The sequence below is a fragment of the Gopherus evgoodei genome, chromosome 11 (assembly GCF_007399415.2).
Source record: "Gopherus evgoodei ecotype Sinaloan lineage chromosome 11, rGopEvg1_v1.p, whole genome shotgun sequence".
NCBI classification, from domain to species: domain Eukaryota; kingdom Metazoa; phylum Chordata; order Testudines; family Testudinidae; genus Gopherus; species Gopherus evgoodei.
In genome coordinates this window covers 22133092-22153779 of record NC_044332.1, presented here as the reverse complement: position 1 = coordinate 22153779, position 20688 = coordinate 22133092, and the positions used below count along the sequence as shown (strand labels likewise).

At 42.2% G+C, this 20688-nt stretch overlaps 1 protein-coding gene across 7 annotated transcripts in view; it reads left to right on the top strand.

Annotated features, from left to right (window-relative positions):
- The window catches only part of SPATS2L (spermatogenesis associated serine rich 2 like), a 125294-nt gene that overhangs the window by 83306 nt on the left and 21300 nt on the right, over window positions 1-20688 (top strand). For all 7 annotated transcript variants that reach the window (XM_030579693.1, XM_030579699.1, XM_030579698.1 and 4 more), the window contains 2 exons: window positions 1148-1348; window positions 2011-2146. In XM_030579693.1, coding sequence (XP_030435553.1) covers window positions 1148-1348; window positions 2011-2146 — 337 coding nt within the window. The remainder of the gene's footprint in view (window positions 1-1147; window positions 1349-2010; window positions 2147-20688) is intronic.

Sequence of the window (20688 nt, the reverse complement as noted above, 5' to 3'; positions counted from 1 at the left end):
TTTTTTTACTAGTTTATGTTTAACACAATGTGTACTGTACTGTATTTGCTTTTTTTAATTTTGTCTCTTCTGCTGTCTGATTGCATACTTCCGGGTCCAACTGATGTGTGTCAGTTCATAGCTGTGATGTTCATAACTCTGATGTTCTACTGTAAAATATTTGACATTTCAAACAAGATGCCAAGGTAAATAGATGAAATATGTAAATGGTAGAAACTATTTTTAAAGTATAACCATTGGTCAAAGTGGGTTTGTTTAAGAGGAAAGGCTTTTTTCATTTGTCATTTTTCTTCATGAATATCCAAAACTGTAAATTAAGTTCAGTAATAGTAATTTTGCACTTAAATAAAGAATATCAAAGCCCTTTACAAACAATGTGCCCGATGTCACAAAACAAGTTGGGACAGATATGGGAATAGAATCCAGAAGTGCTGACTCCCTGTCTGCGGTTTTAGCTGCTAGACTGGTTGCCTTAACTACCTATTAAGACTTGCAGAAGGTTCAAGGTAGTCAAGTAGGCACCGAGTTCTTAGCTCTTACTCCTGTGTGCAGACTACTGCATCTGAACTGAGAAGGTGAGAATTTGCATTTACATTCTGCATAATTAGGACTCTGACGGCCTGATATTTCTTGTTTCCACAGACAACTACAAATTTTTCTAACTTGGCTATTTTTGTGTATGTTTAATTCTTTATCTTCTCCAATATACCTTCTAATCCTCTATAAACAAATACAATAATCATAGCATTCCACACACCACATATTCATACTTCAAATATATTGGGGCCTGTTTTTCCCCTATGCTACTCCAGTCTTATGCAGTCTTACCTCTGTCTAGTTCAGGCCTACTATATTTGATGAAAGATTAAAATTAATGAAGTACATAGCTTATGGAGTAATATATTTACCATTTCAGCATCGAAAAGTCAAATCTCTTTATCATATTTTGACTGATGAAACACAAAAACCTGCTCAAATTGGTTTTTAATCACAAAGCCATTGTAATTCTGTTCTGTTAGTCTTTCAGGTTTTCTGTAGAATGCACACTGCTGAAACAGAAACTTCATTTTACCAGTGTTGAAACATTCTAATCCAATAACAATGAGTCAGAGTAACTCCCTACTCACTATTTGATGTTCTCTTTCAGACAGAAACCTAGAGCACAAGAGAATATCTGCAGATTTAAACCTAAAGTCTGTAAGTGGAACAGAACAGCGAGATACTTTTCAGTCATCAGTTCAACCTCTGACTGATGTAGGCAGGCCGAAGTCAAAAACATCCACAGTTAAAGCATCCATCCCTGCAGCCCATCTTGAAAAAAAGCCAGATGATTCAATCAAGAAAAAGGGTAAAACAGATTTCTTTTCCTACTACAATTCATCAGTTGTTGTTCAGGGAAGTGATCAGATTTGCAGTGCATCATAGGAGGACTGCATTGAGAGTTGACGTGAGGAAGAGAGGCTATGTATTGGGAATGGGATACCAGGGAATATTGCTCTTTACAGAAGACCCACGTGTAGCTCTTCTCATCATTCTGAGGGGTTCATAGGTTTAGTGGATCTGGTTCTGATCTATAAATCAAGGGTAATTTCACTGAAGTTAATGAAGCTACTCCAATATATGTGAGGGCAGAATCAGGCTCAGTGTAACTAACGTGAGCAGGAGTATCCCTATTCTGTTTGAAGTGCTTGTTCACAAACCAAGTGTAATTTGGGAATTTAAGAATGTATTGTCAGTGTCTAAAATTAGTATTCGTTCTAGCTTTGATCCAGGGGCTGGAATGGGGTGAATTTTGTCTAATGTTCTCAGAAGTGGAAGCACCATAGAAATGTTAAGGGTGAAATTGGGGCCTTATTAAGTCAATGGCAAAACTTTCAATACCTTAAGTAGGACCAGAATTTCACTTTAGCCATTCATTACAAGAAACACTTTGAGATTTTTTTTCCCCCACCAGATTAGACAGCAATCGGTTTGTTCACTTTTGGACAATTTTTGTTTGTTTGTTTTTAGGTCCAAACATTGAAAAGTCCGTGAAAGATTTGCAACGTTGCACTGTTTCTTTAACTAGATACCGCATGATGATCAAAGAGGAAGTGGATAATTCAGTGAAGAAAATCAAAGCTGCCTTTGCTGAATTACACAGCTGGTAGGTAAATCAGTGTGGAAAAGAGTTCTGCAAATCCTGGGCAAAGAGAGTCTCATGCAGGCCGCAGGCGTCTCAGGGAAACTTTGTTTAAATCCTGTTTGAGTATATCATTTGTTTTTACTCAGAAAAGATACAGTGTCAGTAAGTCACACCTCTCAGACTTTAAAATGCTAAAAAAAAGCATATATTGAGACACATGGGCTCAATCATAATTCCTAACAATAAAATAAACCGACATACAGGGTGAGAGTTGAAAGGTCCTTTGCTTTGGTCTAAATCTGCCCTATTGACCTCACTGGGAGCAGAGTCAGGCCAACATTGAACACTTTTGAAAATCCCACCCGTAGAATTCATTAAAGTTCTCCCAAAAGAATCCATACAGTGTATAACATAACTTACTGGCCATATTATCTCCTCAGAGGGATAAGTGTGATGCCCAATAACTCAAATGGAGGTCATGTGCACACATCTGAAGGAGTTGGCCCTACAGATATATCACAATATAAATGTGATATCATTCTGTGATGGATCTGTTATGGTATCTCATGGGGCTTGCTTCAGCTCCCACTGAAGTCATTGGTAGTATTTCCAGTTCCTTCATGAGGAGCAGAAGCAGGCACACAGTCCAGTATGCTCAAATAGTGTCTTGAGTCAGGGAGTGAAAGGTCTAACTAAAGAGATCACTCATGAGCAAGGATAAAATAAATGTAATATAAACAACCATGAGTAAAGGTGAAATTTTGCTCTCATCTATGTGGGTGCAGCTTATGGGGTTGCATCCAAATAACTGAAATGATCATTTGGCCCCAAGGCTTTTCTGAGTATATCAGATACAGATTTCTGTTCATATCTAGTGCCCTACCCCAATACCTTATGCTCTGAGAGGCATTTCTGTGTCGGGGGGGGAAGTGAGTTGATCTCTATTCTATGGGGAGCCACACTAATGCAGTGAGACAGTTTAAAGCAATGCCAAAACAGTGCCCCTCTCATGTGCCCTGGTCATTCCTGGTCTGTACCTAGCTTCACCCACTTCTTGAGCTATCTCAGCCTGCCCCATGTCCCTCCCCTGGAAGGAGAAGGATTGTGTGTAGCTTGTGGCATTTTATTGCCGTGCATCACTCTCTGTGATCAAGGGCCACTGCTTACATTCTGATAGCAAAAGTGGCTGAAACTCAAGAAATGAACACTGGCCTTTATTTTGAGCAGAGACTCTAGATCCTGGTGCTTGCTGCTGGATTTCTATATTCTAATTTAATACATTAGGGTATGAACGAAGACAAACTGTCTTATTATAACATCAAATCCTAGAATGCACAGGAAACTCAATCTTGAAAGTACAACCTCGTACCATTAATTTATTCAGCAGTCTCTGCTGTTCAGGATAATAATCAGTGGTCTTATTACGGCTCACACTTCGAGCACTGTACTTTGACTTCGTAGGGTTACATCTCCTTTACACTGGCATAAGTGTGAACAGAATTAGTCCCAGAGTCTTCAGTGATACTGTGTACAATAGCTGGGTACTGTACATAAGTTACTGTGCTAACTATTGCCTTTCTGGTGTTTTCATGTTATAGCATTGGCAAGACTCTATGATTTGACAAAACAAATGAATCTGCACCAAGCAATGTACAGTGGCAGATCACCTTCCATTGCAAATCCAAATATATTTTAGATCATTTGAAAACAAAGTCTCCCTCACCTCCCAGATGGGAATGGAAATATTTAATAGGACAAACACCCTCTAAAGGATACGTAGTACGGTACTGGGTCCTGGATTTAGAGGGACGTAACTGCAACTGATGCAGGTCTGCTAGGAAAAAGCAGGGGAGTAAATACAAGGAAAGCCTAGGGACTTGATGACTCATGAAACTGCTAACAGGCTAGTGAGCTTTTCATATCTATGTTGCAGGCCAGGTCAGTAGTGACTGAAAGTAGATACCATCTGATGGTTGCTCAATGGCTTTACTGTATGGAAAATACGCTTAAATCTTGAAACTACTTGCTGATAAATTCACAACTATTTTTAAAAGTAAAAAAGCTGAATTTTGCAGTTCTGGTCTGTTTTCTCTTTTAATTATTCTGTTTGTCTAAAATTGTATTTGTATACTGGACTAGAGAAGATGATCCCACGCGTAAAGTTAAATGTTTATATGGCAATAATTGTCCAATCCATCTAAATAGCAAAGACAGAGCAGGTAACCTTTCTTCTGAAATTGAAACACAAATAGATTTTCCTTTGTAATACACTTTGGCTCAGTGGAAGAACACAGGAAGTGTCAGACTAGATCACACTCATGGCCCATCTAGGCCAGTGTACTGTCTGTGATAGTGGCCAGTACCAGATGCTTCAGAGAAAGGTATAAGGACCCCACATTAGGTTGATGGGGGATAATCTGTGCCCCGCCTAGGTATCACCCTGGTCTCTAATGGCAGAGATTGACTTTAGCCCTTAAATGTGAGGCTTCATACCCATTGCAAAATATTTGTCATAATTAATTACGGTAATAGTGGATGTTCTTGATAACAAGATTTTAAAAGGGATTGGCTATGTTCTTGGCCTCAGCGATTTCCTGTGGTAATGGATTACATAAAAACATAAGAATGGCCATACTGGGTCAGACCAATGGGTCCATCCAACCCAATATCCTGTCTTCTGGCGCTGGCCAGTGCCTGATGCTTCAGGGGGAATGATCAGAACAGAGCAATTATCCTGTCATCCAGTTCCAGCTTCTGGCAGCCAGAGATTTAGGGACACCCAGAGAACATGAAGTTGTATCCCTGACCATCTTGGCTAATAGCCATGAACTTATCTAATTCTTTTTTTAACCTAGTTAAACTTTTGACCTTCACAACATCCTCTGGCAACGAGTTCCACAGGCTGACTGTGTTTTTGTGTGAAGTAGTACTTCCTCATGCTTCTTTTAAACCTTCTGCCTATTAATTTCATTGGGTGACGTATGGATTCTTGTGTTATGCGAATGGGTAAATAACACTGCCTTATTCATTTTCTGTACACCATTCATGTTTTTATAGACCTCTAGCATATCTCTCCTTAGTTCTCTCTTTTCAAAGCTGAACGGTCCCAGTCTTTTTAACCTCCCCTCATCTGGAAGCTGGTCCATACCCCTAATTGTTTTTGTTGCCCTTTTCTGTACTTTTTCCAATTCTAATATATCTTTTTTGAGATGGGGCAACTAGAACTGCACACAGTATTCAACTTGTGGGTGCACTGTGTGTTTGTATAGTGGCATTATGATATTTTCTGTCCTCTTATCTATCCCTTTCTTAATTATCCCCAGCACTCTGTTCGCTTTTTTGACTGCTGCTGCACATTGAGCAGATGTTTCTGGAGAATTATCCACAATGACTCCAAGATCTCTTTCTTGAATGGTAACAACTAGTTTAGACCCCATCATTTTGTATGAATAGTAGGGATTATGTTTTCCAATGTGCATTACTTTGCATTTGTCAACATTGAATTTCATCTGCCATTTTCTTGCCCAGTCACCCAGTTTTGTGAGATCCCTTTGTAACTTTTCAGTCTGTTTTGGACTTAACTATCTTGTGTACTTTTGTATCATCTGCAGACTTTGTCACCCCACTGTTTACCCCCTTTTTCCAGATCATTTATGAATATGATAACAGCACTGACCACAGTACAGATCATAGGAGGACGCTGCTATTTACCTCTCCACTGTGAAAACTGACCATTTATCCCTACCCTTTGTTTTCTATCTTTTAACCAATTAGTGATCTATGAGAGGACCGTCCCTCTTATCCCATGACTGCGTACTTTACTGAAGGGCCTTTGGTGAGGGGCCTTGACAAAAGCTTTCTGAAAGTCTTAGTACACTCTATCCACTGGATCACCTTTGTCCACATTTATTGACACCCTCAAAGAATTCCAATAAATTAGTGAAGCATGATTTCCCTTTACAAAAGCTGTGTTGTCTCTCCCTCAGCATATTGTGTTATCTATGTATCTGATCATTCTCTCTCTGTTTTAGCTCTCTATCAGAGAGTACCATAATACTGAATAAGGTTATATAACTCAGAGTGGCCACTTACAAATAGATGGTGGCCAATAGTAAGGGGGCACTCATTATGCTTAGCCACATGTTTAGAATGAATTTCAGGACACACAAAAGTGAGGTCCTCATGGTGCTAGAATCCAGGCATCACAGAGCAGGGCGCTGTGCCAGCTTCTCCCACTCCGTACAGGTAACGCATCTTAGTGCTTACCATCAACAACCCATTTTGTGGCAATCTAGGAGCTCTGCTGAACAGAGACTGCCATTGCTAGTCATGCAAAATCATTTAATGTTTTCAGATAAAAATGCTTTGAAGCCATCATGTTAATATTTGTTTATGGCCTAAGTGGCAGTAGTTGCAAACCCAGGTGCATACTGATGAAAGGTGAGTTCATTAACCCGTTGCATCACCGTTAGTTCTCATAGATATTTTGCATGGAACTTTGCATTATAAAACACATTCACAGATTTTGCTAGGAAGCCTTAATGCCTTTTAACTAAGTCAACTGACATAAGGAGTCTGATTTGCAGCTCAGCTTCAACCCACTCTTCCTTTTTGTGCTAGTAGTTTTCAAATCCAATTAATATCATTTTTATGTTTAGGTAGTTGCAATCACTTACTTAGATCTGTAAATGATATTCATTAGGTCATAAAAATGAGGCATGAGCTGTAGAGGTCTGTCTCCAGGAGTCCACCTGCAAATGATCTGTGTTCCCAGACTGAGAAACATGAGTATTCATTTCTCTATTTATTTCTCTTTTAGCTTATAAAGAGCTGCTATGCTGGACAGCACATGCATCAAAATATATTTACAGTGATAAGAAATCAGTTCAAAAGGCACATGGAACCTGCTCCTGCTCCGATTTAAATCAATAGTAAAACTCGCATCTACTTCAGTGGGAGCAGGATCATGCTCATTAGGATACAGAAGTGCCAGCTAGTCTGTAAGAAACTAGAATACAATAGGGCAGGTCCATGTCTCTCAAGTTTCAGGCCCCACAGAACAGTTTCCTTCATACATCACAATGTTACAGCACAGATACTCTAATGGGATGAAGTCTGGGGTGAAAATCTCAGTGATGTGGTGCATCATCTTGCAGTTGATTGATAGGCCTAATTTTTGCCTGATTGAATGTGTGGAAAATCCATCAATCTCTTTGTTTTAACTACTAATACATAGTCATTCCATCAGCTTTCCTGGGAAATAAATATCCTTTCTGGGATAACTGTGTATGCACTGTATATCCTATGTGCACAATAAGAAGTGACCTGATCATGTGAACACTTGCTCCATGGTGTGGTAACTTAAATGGGACTAGTCACAATAGTAACTGCTGTCACTGATAGTAAGTGTTTGCAGGATTGGGCCTCATATGTTCAGCATGTAGCACCAGGCTTTGGGATTTTGCTTATGTTACTGATGTCCCATGTTCCTGAATTTAAAGTTAAAGAAAGCATCAGCAGCTGGTGGAAAGAGGATAAGATAATTAAGAGGAGCACTCAGACTACTGAATAGTTATCACTGTTCTGTTCATTGTAGCTCAGTATATTTATCAGTCCGGTAAAAAGTAAGTACACCTCTACCTCGATATAACGCTGTCCTTAGGAGCCAAAAAATCTTACCATGTTATATTGAACTTGCTTTGATCCACCAGAGTGCGCAGCCCCGCCTCCTCGGAGCACTGTTTTACCACGTTATATCCAAATTCGTGTTATATCGGGTGGCATTATATCGAGGTAGCGGTGTAGTTTAACCAGACTTTTGTTTCCATGGCCAAGAGGAGAGCAGCCTGACCTAATGAGGAATGTTAGTGACATAATGTTATCTTGTTCCCTTCATGCTGGTGATTCCAAAGCACTTACAAACTGTAGAGGAATCACTTCACTTCCCGGCTGCAGAAGGAAAGCCACCTATGGGGTCGGAAGGGTCTCGGCAACACTACCCAGCAGTGTGGAATGGGAACTGAGAAGTACCATCCCCAGTCAAACTGCAGGGGTATTTAAGTGGGCTGAATGCATTAAACCAGACTGGAAATTGGCCCATTCTTAGTACATGAAGCTAGCACCCCTATTCTTGGAAAAAGAGCCATGGGATTTTTAATTAACACACTTGGGCCTTGGCTACACTGGCGCTTTAGAGCGCTGCAACTTTCTTGCTCAGGAGTGTGAAAAAACACACCCCGAGCGCAGCAAGTTAATCCCCATGGGGAGGTGGAGTACCTGCAGCGCTGGGAGAGCTCTCTTCCAGCGCTGGCACTGCGACCACACTCGCACTTCAAAGCGCTGCCGCGGGAGTGCTCCCACGGCAGTGCTGTACGGCTGTAGGTGTAGCCAAACCCTTAGCCTGGACTTTTGTTCTTATGCCTCCCCTGAAGGACAAAGGATGTTTTAGTTTCTATTGTTTTCTTTTAGTTTTGTTTTTTCCTTTGATTCAGTAGTAGGTGTCATCCCCTCCCTCCTTTATTTTTACTGCCTGTTCCCCTTGAAATCAGTATCAAATCAGTCTTTTGGGTATTCCAATATCTCTTTCTGAGAAGGAGTGACTAGTTTTTCACTTCACTGGCTTACCAATTGCAGCAGGAGCAAAGGAGTGCAGAGATAACTTCATCTGGCTGCTTCTTGCCCCTAAGCAGCAACTTGTCCCATTATTACAAAGGAAAATTAACATTGCACATGGTCAGAGACATCTTGAGATTTTCAGCAGATTGTTCCAGAGTGTTTTCTGTCCTTAGTAGCAGAGACTATAGGGCCAGGGGTGGCAACAGCTGGAGGAAGTCTTATGTCTCCAGCCAGCTTGTAAATCACCTTGTGTTTTTAACTGATGGCAGAAGATTACTTCTGAACGAGCTCAGTCAAGGCTGTTTTTAAAAGTCACCTATGTGACAAAACGGTGCTTTCCCCCATCTTAACTGAAAGGAATGATATGGAGCAGATGTGCTGTGTCGCACTGTAACATCTTGAAGGGATGCAGCGCTTATTTCCTCATTTAACTTGTAATGAAACAGGGCCAAAAAACAATCCTGGAAATATGTCAATTTAAAAATAAACGCTGCAGGACAGGAAGTTTAAAAGGCACTTGTGTCGGTGTAATTTTTCCCTTAAGCCCCAGATAATGTGATAATGACGTACTTTTATATGCTGCCTTTCATCCCAAAGAATCCAAAGCATTTTGTAGACCCTGGGCTGGACTATGTGTGATCCTTGTATTACCCTTTTGCTGCGTGGTGCACAATGTACCATGCCTCCTTTGTCCAGATTGTGCCTTGTCCCCAGATTGTGCCTCTTGTGCAGCAACTAGACACTGACCTAGTCCCTGTCCTGGGAGGAGCACAGGGATTATGCCCTGCTTATTTCCTCAAGAATACTAGCAAACCGCAAAAGGGGTGTGAGGAGGCAAAGTCAGGACCTCATCCTTCCTCCACCCTAGCAGGCGGAACTGGCTGGATGCAAAGAAAACACCGTGGGTGCATGCCCACTGTGCCTCACACGTGTATCTGGAAGCCATCAAGAGAGTTTTACATTGCACATGGTTGCCAGTTGGTTCTTCAGCACACCCAAGACTGGCATGTGTCTATCAGGCATACTTGACTTTAAAATATAAATAAAAATCAGTTCATCGACTAATCAGATGCAGCCAACTCTGGGATGCAACTGTGTGCCAGCATACAGCCACATTATAGACCAGTTTGGGATAGTACACGAAGAAGAATTCTATATGCCAATTAGACTGCAGGGGAAATTTTGGAAGGCAGAATGTACTTCTCACTCTCACTCCAATTAGAATTTGATCAAGACACAGTGGCTGGCGCTAACACTCATATACTATAATAGCATGTTCTCACTTTCCCATGAAAAGGCTGAATAAGGATTTTGGGGGGAAAAAATAGCCCCCAGGAAATTTGAGTGAAATGTAGGAAGCACAAAAGGAGCCACAGTCCTCATAACACCTTTCACCAGAAAATCATTTTCACATATCAGACATCTACGCACAAAGTCATATGGAGAACTAAAAGGAACCATCTGCTATTTGCCCATATGGTCCACTTCCGACCACAAATGGAAAATAATCTGTAGAGAATAATAAGGGGCAGATTTAATTACATTGCATGCAGAACTGGCCCAAACAGACATCCTCTCTCCTTTTCATCTCAGACATATTCATAGCTCCAGTGCCTTAAAGTGAACACTAAAAACACTACAGTCAGGATTTTTGATGTGAGCAAATAGTACTTGAAAGCTTTTCCATATGGTGGATAGGAACTGGTGCCATAATAATGTTGGAAAAACGAAGATGTATTCAAACAAATCCTGGGCAAAGATGGGTAGCATGTATTCGATGTATGTGGAGGAAAAGGCAGCTTCTTGGTATCATTTTAAATTTAAAAACAGAGGCTGCAATAATTTAAAAGGATGTATCTCTGCTCTTTGAGCATTGGGTGATAAATAGCACTGCCAGCTGTCCCAATTTTATAGTAACAGAATGAACCTAATGCATGCCCATCCTGACAATCTAACATGATGGCATTTAAAGATGTTTGTTCTCTGTTGCTCAGATAACCCCGTCTTTGCTCTGCTGACTTGGTGGGATTTAATTTTCAGGTATCTGAAAGGCTTTCATAAGGAGAAGGGAGAAAACTTGTTCACCTTAGCCTCTAAGGATAGAACAAGAAGCAATGGGCTTAAAATGCAGCAAGGGAGGTTTAGGTTGGACATTAGGAAAAAGTTCCTAACTGTCAGGGTGGTTAAACACTGGAATAAATTGCCTAGGGAGGTTGTGGAATCTCCATCTCTGAAGATATTTAAGAGTAGGTTAGATAAATATCTATCAGGGATGGTCTAGACAGTATTTGGTCCTTCCATGAGGGCAGGGGACTGGACTCAATGACCTTTCAAGGTCCCTTCCAGTCCTAGAATCTGTGAACGAGGATGTTGCCTCAAAGAGGTGGTGGTCTTTCTGGTGTTGGTGACCCTAATGCTCTGGTAATAACTGGCCGTGTGGTAGGCAAGAGCAGGCATTACCAGAACTCATTTAGCCAATCTGACAATGCCTCTGAACTATCTTCTTGTCCACTTCCAGGGTTTCCAGGAAGTCCTTTTTGGCTGTATTTCCAGGTCTTTTTCACCGGCTCTTTCTATCTGAATTTTTTCTTCCTTGTTCCTTTGAACCATTTTCTTTCAAGTCTTCCCAGAGCTCCTTCTCATGTTTGTGTTGATACCAGTCTTACCCCAGATGCATGGATACCCTAAGATCCACGTGAACCTTGGAAAACCCATTGTTTCCTGATGCCTCCACACAGTCCTCGGGATCACACCAGGAAGAAGCCATGCCTCTACTAGCTGTGCAGTAGAAACTGTGAAAGGAGACCCAGAAAGAGTTAATGGAGCAGCATTAACTCCTAGTTGGTTATTTGCTCAAATATCTGTGAAGTCTGTGGAGGGGAGCATGCCTCAGAAAGCTGCTGCCCCAAAATGCCTGAAGATCCCATACTCCACAGAACTGCAGCAGAGGGGCTAGTGCCTAGTTTCTTTTCCCTTACCTCTGGCAGATTCTGGTAGTTTGGGTTACCTTCCAAATGTGCTGCAAGGGGAGCAGAAAGCTTTCATTACATAGCTTTCATTTGGTGTCAAGTTTGATGTGCGGTCCCTTTCCTTACCTTTGCCTTACCTTTGATATTCTGAGATATCTGACACCCCAAAGAGAGAAGGATTTTTTTTACTCTGTTTCTTCCCTTGACAGATGTAGAAACTCTGTTTGTCTCCTTGCACCTTGTAAGTTATTGAACTTCCTTCTCAGTTTCATTCTTTTAGCCTTAGAGATGTTAACTTGTAGCCCATATTTTCTCACTTTCTCTAAGCCGTTAGTATTGTTTTCTTGCGTGTGTCATGTCATGTCTATAGTCTAGATCATGCACACCTCAGTAGTCTATACATTTCCTCTTGCCTATAGCTATCCACATGGAGAGAGTGACTTTATCCATAGTAATAGTCACAGATGCCTTGATCTTGCATTGTGATCAACACAGGCAGATTGTTGTACCCACGCAGATCACAGTGTAAGATCAAAGTCATGGTCAGCAAACACCCCACCTTCAGTCATGATCTCACCAGCTGTCACAAGCTGAGCAGTATCTGACTTATCCAGTATATGGTGAGGAAAGTTAGACCCATGGTGAGGGCATGAGCTTAGGATTCAGGAGAGCCAGGTACCACACTGCAGCAGGTTTCCAGTGTGACTTGGGGAAGTCCCTTGGTCTGTCTCTGCCTCAGGTCCCCATCCATAAAATGGCAATAACAGCACTGCCCTATCTCACAGGGATATTGTGAGATATAGTTAAGATTGTGAGTTGCTCAGCTACTATGGTAATGAGGGCCATACCTTAGATACATAGGAAGGAAACACACTGGGTTGTATATAGGAAACCTGTTCAATGTACTGATGACATATAACTCAACCAATGTCAATGGAATTGTTAAGACATAGTGAGGTCTTGTGGGTTGTTGTTATTTCATTCATGCTTTCACCCGTGGATGTAGTGGCTCCAATTTCTAGGAATGCATGAGTGGCACCATCATTGTACACAAAGCATGCATGACATGCTCCAAGACAGGCTGTGCCCACAAGACAATTCTGTCAGGCCTCAAACAAAATGGTGTCCTCTGCACAGCAGCACCTCGCACATATAATGCACAAGAGGCCATGCTGTGTGGAGGATGCCATTTTGCATGCAAGTGTATGTCACAACTCACAGATCATACCCACTCCTGGCCCCGTGTGGACCATGTGGGGGTGCCCCTTTCAGTGAGACAGCCCTTCTCAGGGGTCTACTCTCTCTCCGGGTTAGGCCCCTCCATCTCCTGGAGCCACACCTCTCTGAGCCTTAGCAGACCTGTTTCTCGTCGTGGGCCCTCTCAAGGAGTCCACTTGCTCTGAACCCCCAGGGCCTCCACCCCCCCACAGGGGATGATGCAACTCTGTTCTCTAGACCAGAGTGACTCTCAGCCAGCGTAAAATAGGAGGGTTTATTGAGCGTTGAACACAGCACAGGAAACTGTCAGGGCCTTAGGCCTGGCTGCCCTCAGCATAGCACATCCCAGTCTCTCCTGCATCCAGGAGGGCTCTGCCTGCTCCCTCTCTCCAGTCCCAAGCCCCCCTGCTTTCCAGCTGGGCATCTGATATCACTGGCCCCAAGCCCCGCCTGTGTCCATTGTCTTCTCTCCAAGTAAACAGGGTCGCCTGGGTCTCCTCTCTTCTCTGCTATCCTCTGGCCCCCTCTGGCTGGAGAACCGGCTGGTTAGGTTACCAGGGTCCTCTCTTTACAGTCCACTGTCCTCCCATTGACCAGAACCGGCTGCAACTCCTGACCTTGGCCTCTGGGTCACCAGGTCATCAGGTCACCAGTTGCTGAGGTATCCATCCTCCAGGCCATTGGCTGGGGTCCTGAGTTCCCTCTCCAGTCTTATGTAACAACAAACTCCCTCTCCCCTCACCTCGTTAAACCAGTAATACCCAGGGAAACTGAGTCCCACCCTCTCTGCATGCAACCGATTGGAAAAACAAGGAAAAAGCAAGAAAATCGCCCACTTCGTCACAGTGTATAATTACATACCTGACTAAATATGTCATGGTGTGCCCATAGACAGTGACTAAGGATGTCATTTAGTCACGGAATCAATGAGTTCCAAAGACCTCCGTGACTTTAGCCAGTGCTGGCTACCCCCACAGCTCCCAGCCACCACGGGTGGCAGGGGTAAGCCCTGCAGCTCCCTGCTACCATGGGCAACGGGGGGATCCGCCACTCCTGGCCGACAAAGGAGACCCCCACCACCATGGGCAGCAGAGGGGATCCGCCGCTCTTGGCTACTGTGGATAGCATGAGGGATCCCCACTGCTCCCAACATCATGGGCAACAGCAGGGACCCAGTGGCAGGGGGAATCCCCACTGCTCCTGGCCATTGCGGGTGGCTGGGGGGACCCTGGCAGCTCCCAGCCGCAGCAGGCTGTAGGGAGGATCCCCAGAGCTCCCGGCTGCCATGGGAGACCGGGGGGATCCCCGCAGCTTGGAGTCGCCAGTGGAGGGGGAGCCTGGAGCTCCCAGCCGCACCCCTCCTCCACCCACTGCAGCTGCCCAGGCTTCCCATTTTGTCATGGGTATTTTTAGTAAAAGTTACAGACCAGTCATGGCTTCTGAGAATTTTTTATTATTGCCTGTGACCTGTCCATGACTTTAAATATTCCTGACAAAAACTTAACTATGACCAATAGCACAGATTTGCTTTTTATGACTCATGAATACCAGAAGTATGGTAAAACTTCTCCTGAAAAGTAATTGTTGTAAATGGTAAATAGATTCTTTTTCAGTGTTAATATCTCATCTATTTTTTTCTTTCTTTGAAAATATCAGCAATGAGCCTGGTTTGTACTATGAGCTAATAAGCTGTGAGATTTCAGCTTTAAAAACAAAGCTATTTCTTGGTTAGCCCAGTATCCCCCCAAAGCCTAATTTTTCTGTGCTCCCTAATTTTAAAACTGTAAAAGAGATCCTTTTGTTTTTTTTAAGTTATAAAAATAAAAATGCTCTCCCATGCTGAGGCCCACTATGCCAGTTTTTAGCCAAAACACTTTTTATAGCCAGGTTATAAATTCCTAGCTGACTGTAAAGTGATTTGTAAAGAAAAATGCAAACAGACCTATAACTACTACAGTATTCGTAGGCACCACTATAATCAAGAGTTATTAGATAGAATTATATTAGTAAAGGTAGGTATACGACAATGACTTAAAGTAAACTCACATAATGAAAAGCCCATGGGCACTTACGCTATTATCAGCCGGTGCACTGTAGAGAGAGAGGATTTCGGTGAAATTGATTTACCACGTCTCATGTTTGTCTGCTTTCCATCAGACTGCCTTTGTAGCCAGAATGAAAATGAGCCTAATCTTGATTGCTATGCAAATACTATGTATATACTAATACAGTGATCAAATAAGAAACTTTGGGTTCCATGAAAATTCAAATACAGTTGAACTAATAATGTAAGAATGCTGTTTACTGAAGTGTTGCAAAATATGTCATCTAATGACTATTCTTATGGGATTATTACTATAAAGAAAGCCATTTCTCCAGGCATGCAGCATTGCTTCAGGAATGTTACAAAGCTTTTAATCACCTGTTACAGATCTCAGGTCATGCATATATATGCACTCAAATCATTCTAGCTTCTTGTACTGTATGTTTAACAGACATAACATTTGTGTTTTTGAATCAAAGAGACTGCTTTTTTCTAAACATAAAATCATTATAGAGCTTTGTCTCATGTAATCACCTTTCCATTCCACCATTGGATCACATATATTAACTTTAGGAGGTAAGTACATACACAAAATGAAAAGTAATGGTCAGAGACATACTATAAAACTAATCCTGGGGGCCTAGACTACATTAAGTGTCCCTTGAATTGCTGTGTATCCTCAGATCAGGTACGGTAGTGATCATAAGCTTCTCTCAGCCTTCCCTATAATATTTCAGTGGGTTGCCAACTGTCACAAAATTTCGCAGGATATTTAGGGCCTGATCCAAAGGCCATTAAAGTCAATGCGCTTCTTTCCCATTACTTCAATAGTCTTTGGATTAGGCCATTAAAGAGTCCGAGATTTCTTTCAGATGTGATGTTTTATTAGTATGTGATGATGCAACATCACAGCATGATTTGTTTAATCCTTAGGAAAAATACCTATATGTGGCAACTTTAAACTAAGCCCTGAAGTGACCCCGTTTCATGGAAGAGGATAGTTCAGTCTCTGTGCCTCTTTAACCCTTAAAATCTCTTCTGATGCTGCCAGCAAGTCATGGTGGCTTTGTGAGGTAGACACTTGTCCACGAGGATCTGACTGAGACAACCAGTTCATTTGGCACAGGCCCCAAAACAACTGTCAAATGGTAATAGTTTTTGGTCACTACTGATTTGATTTGGCTTCTTGGCCTTTTGGCTAAGATAGGATTGAATTTTCTAATTCCCAATTACTGAGGGACAATCTTCACTCATTAATATATTTGCTTTCCACAACCAACTCTCTGTATAACTTTTAATGAGTGATGTACCTGAATATTTGAATGCTAATATCTAAACTGTATTTTTAAATTTATTTACCTAAATGTGGGTTATTGCTGATTATGTACTCTATGTATTTTATGACTTTTAAAATAAACATTTTATTTGTGGATAATCTAAGCACTATACCCAGATATTCAGACACTTTTTTTAACCTATGTATTGTATAAATTTTTAACAACAGCTCACATTTGATAAATCCTGTGACAGAGGACTATAACCTGCTCTTGTAGGAGGACAGAAGTGAAGATCTAATACATCTTTTTCATCTTAAATTGCTATGTCCCTACAAATGGCCTGAAGGCAAAAGCCTCCATATCCATCTACTGGAGCCATCCAGTCCTTCTCTTAAAATGATTCCTCAACTTGGTAGCTAATAAAGTGTGCAGCCAACATTGTTTTGTAAACTTCTAGAAGAAAATTTTCACTTACATCTTATAAGCACTCAATGGACCTAAAGTGGTTGCCGTTAAAATAATTGATTTTTAAGGAATACATACTTGTAAAAACCAAAATCGGTGGAATTCTCACGCAAGACAGGACACAGTCACAAGGAGGCCCTGTATGTTGTAGGTCTCTGAATCCCCAGCTGTCAAATCCCCAGTAACTCCCCAGCCCTGAGCATTTTTCTGCTGACTCAGTGCACAACCTTTTCCTCACTAAGGAAAGGCTGAACTACTTCTAATTCAACAATCCAACTTTCTGTCTGCTGATCCCAACCACAAAATATCCCTGACCATGAAAAGCAACCCAGTCTCCAGTTCCAAAGGATAAGCCCTATTGCAGTCCTCTAATGCAGTGGTTCTCAACAGGGTTCCAAGGCCCCTTGGGGGGTTGAAATCATGTTTCAGGTGGGCCACCAAGCAAGGCCGGCATTAAACTGGCTGGGGCCCAGGGCAGAAAGCCAGAGCCCCACTGCATAGGGTTGAAGCCCAGGCCCTGAGCCCCGCCACTCACGGCTGAAGCCAAAGCCTGATCAAGGTAGCTTTGCAGGGGCCCTTGTGGCATGAGGCCCCAGGCAATTGCCCTGGTTGCTACCTCCTAATGCTGGCCCTGGCTTTTATATGCAGAAAACCAGTTATTGTGACATGAGTGGGCTGTGGAATTTTTATAGCACGTGGCAAAGAGGGGTGGGGAGACTCAGAAAGAAAAAGTTTGAGAACCCATGTTCTAATGTGTCCCCTCTGACCACACCTTCTTTAGCCTTCAAGCTGAAATGCATTCTATCTCCATGGTAAAATTATAAAAGGTGCTGGTTTCCTTGCGAAAATTCAGTATCTCCATTGTTACAGTAAATCCTTTGGGCCAAATACAACAAAGCTGAATTCAGACCAGGGACTGCATGAATGGTGGGAGGAGGGGGCATCTTTGCACCTCCCCCATTCTGGGGTTGCCAGATGCTGATTTGTCCCCCAGCACTGGTTGGAGTAGCTCCTGGGGCCTGATTTTAACGTCTTGCTGGCGTAACTCTGTTAAAGTCAATGGAGTTTTACAAGGGTAAATCATAGGAGAATCAGGCCCATTGAACTTCAAACCCTGCCTCCTGTCATAGCATAGCCTGATTTATGTGAAGCTTTTCCTTTCTAGGCAGGTATTGTCTTTTCTTTTGAAACAAGAATTTCTTCTCTTTCATTTTTCCTTTTTCTACCTAGTTAGTCCCCTCTCTCCCCAGGGGCTGCTATAAGAAATGAATTCGTTGTCATGCTGGAATGGAAGATTGATATATACCCCACAGTACAGAAATAGTTTTATTTTGGGTTTAGTATGGTTGCCAGGAAGGCAGCACAAATAGCACCTTATATTAATACCCTTCCGGAATAGCATCTCCGGATTAGATTCTTATGTTATGCCAACACCACACATTCAGTAGTACATCAGGTTTCCTCCTTTTATTGCCACTTTTCAGGAATAATAGGTTATTAATAATGACTAGAGCTGGAGCGGAGAGAGTTAGAGGCAATCACCTCAAACTTGGGAGTTTTTTGAACTTCATCAGTAGATGAGGTCTGAAAGTGACAATATTGAGGCATAATGTAGAGCAGGGATAGGCAACCAATGGCAGGGGTGCCAAAGGCGACACACGAGCTGATTTTCAGTGGCACTCACACGGCCCAGGTCCTGGGTACCAGTCTGGGGGGCTTTGCATTTTAATTTCATTTTAAATGAAGCTTCTTAAACATTTTTAAAGCCTTACTTACTTTACATACAACAATAGTTTAGGTACATATTATAGACTTGTAGAAAGAGACCTTCTAAAAATGTTAAAATGGATTACTGGCATGTGAAACCTTAAATTACAGTGAATAAATGAAGATTCGGCACACCGCTTCTGAAAGGTTGCCGACCCCTGATGTTAAAGGCATTCAGAGAGCCAATTTACAACAAGCAAAGGTCATACTGTGGACAGTAGCATAGCTGGGGGGGGCGGGGAGCAGAGGGAGCAGCCACTCCCCCTGAGCATATTCCCCAAAAGTGGTGCCTTTTTAACTCACTCACAAAAAAAAGGCACAACCTGCTGTGGTGCTTTTATTCACCTGGCAGCACCTTTACTGACAAGGCGGCGCTCTGGGTCTTTGGTGGCAGGCCCTTCACTAGCTCTGCATGTCTTCAGTGGCACTGAAGGATCCGCCGCCAAAGCCCCTACAGCTCAAGCTGTGGGGTTGTTTAATTGAGATGTAGACATTCTGGTTTGGGCTGCAGCCTGAGCTCTGGGACTCTCCCACCTCACAGAGTCCTAGAGTCCAGGCTCCCGCCTAAGCCTGGTCATCTACACTACAATTAAACAGCCCCACAGCCCAAGCCAGCTGGCACAGGACAGCCAGCAGTTTTTATTTGCAGTGTAGACATACCCTAAAGATAGCAGGGAAATGGGTTTGCCTCAACACCAGCCCCAGAAGCATCCACTTGTCTTCTTTCTTCTTTACATCCATGTCTCTCTCTTGGGGTAATGTCTACATTGCAATTGGAGGGGTGATTGCAGCTCCAATAGACATACCTATGCTTGATTTAATTTAGCTAATGTGGCTAAAACTGGCAGTGAATAGGTGGTGGCACAGACCCAGTGTGGGCTAGCAACGCAGTTACTTACCTAGGGTTTAGGACAAGTTTGTATAGTGTCCGTACTGCTGCTGCGGGTGTGTCTCCACAAGCTGCAAACACACCTTCAATTTCAGGGTAGATATACACTTATTTATTTTTCTTCTTTCTGTGTACTTTTGTCTTGTATCTTTTTTCCGCTCTGTTTGTCACTCTTTTTCATATGTTCCCTTCTCTGTGAAGTTCCATTGGCAAGTGAAGAGTTAAGAGAGTTCTGCACTAACTTCCTTTTGCACAGGGCTCTGCTGAAAAGGGAATTGAATCTGACTAGTCAGTTTCACTCCCAGCAGACCCTGGTCCTGCCATGAATGAATGAGAAACGGACTACACTGACTCGCCACCTTCCAGTGCTATTTGGCATTAGACATTCACTGGGGAAAGGCATAGTCCTTCAGTTAGTTCATACAAATCCTTCATGATGTATTGGTGATTTGTGATTTCCATTTTAAGAACCATTGATTTGCAGCCACTTGCTGGGATTAGGTATGCCATGCTCCTTCTATAATATAGAATCTGTGTACTAGAGATATGGGGCCAGATCTTCTCCTAGTATAAATTAGTGTACCTCCTTTGATTTCAGTGGAGCCATGTCATTTACACCAGCTGAGAATCTAGTCCTTAAATTAGCTTAGTCTAACATATTATTTATTCTGCTGGTGGCAAATGAACCACAGACATGTCACATTTGTTTTTGCCTCAATCTTCAATTACAGTTAATAGCTGTGAAGGCAATTTCAAAATCATTCCTGTCTATCTAGGAACTTCTGTGTTGTATCTGAGCACCTTCCTGAGGAGTTCTTTATTAGCCAACTAGAATAGATCAAGAGTGAAAATTTATCTAGAAAATGACAAGTTATTACTGTGATTAAGTGTACAATATACAAGAAATTTGGGGCTGCTATGATCTCGTTCTTCCTTTGGTAATAAAAGCTTTTTTATTTGGAATCAAAATATAATGTAACTGGCCAAGCAATTTAGCATATATTCAAAGATCTATTATTGGAATGGGGAGAGAGCTGGTCTGAAGTGGTTTGGCCCAGGCCTTTTTTGTGAACTCTGATTACATGGACTTATTGGTTGGTGTTTCTTTATTTTTTTCCCAATCTGAAGGTTGTGTTTATATAACCTGTGGCATACTGTGGATGCACTTTTGTAAGTGCCTTTTTGGTTTGTTTTGTGTGCAATTTTCAAGATTCACTGTTGTCACCTGGAGAATTCAGCCAAGGAAGTTCAATACCCTGTGTGGTCATGAATGATTAATAGGAAATAGATTCTGGGAAGCTATTGCTTTTCCGAGCAAT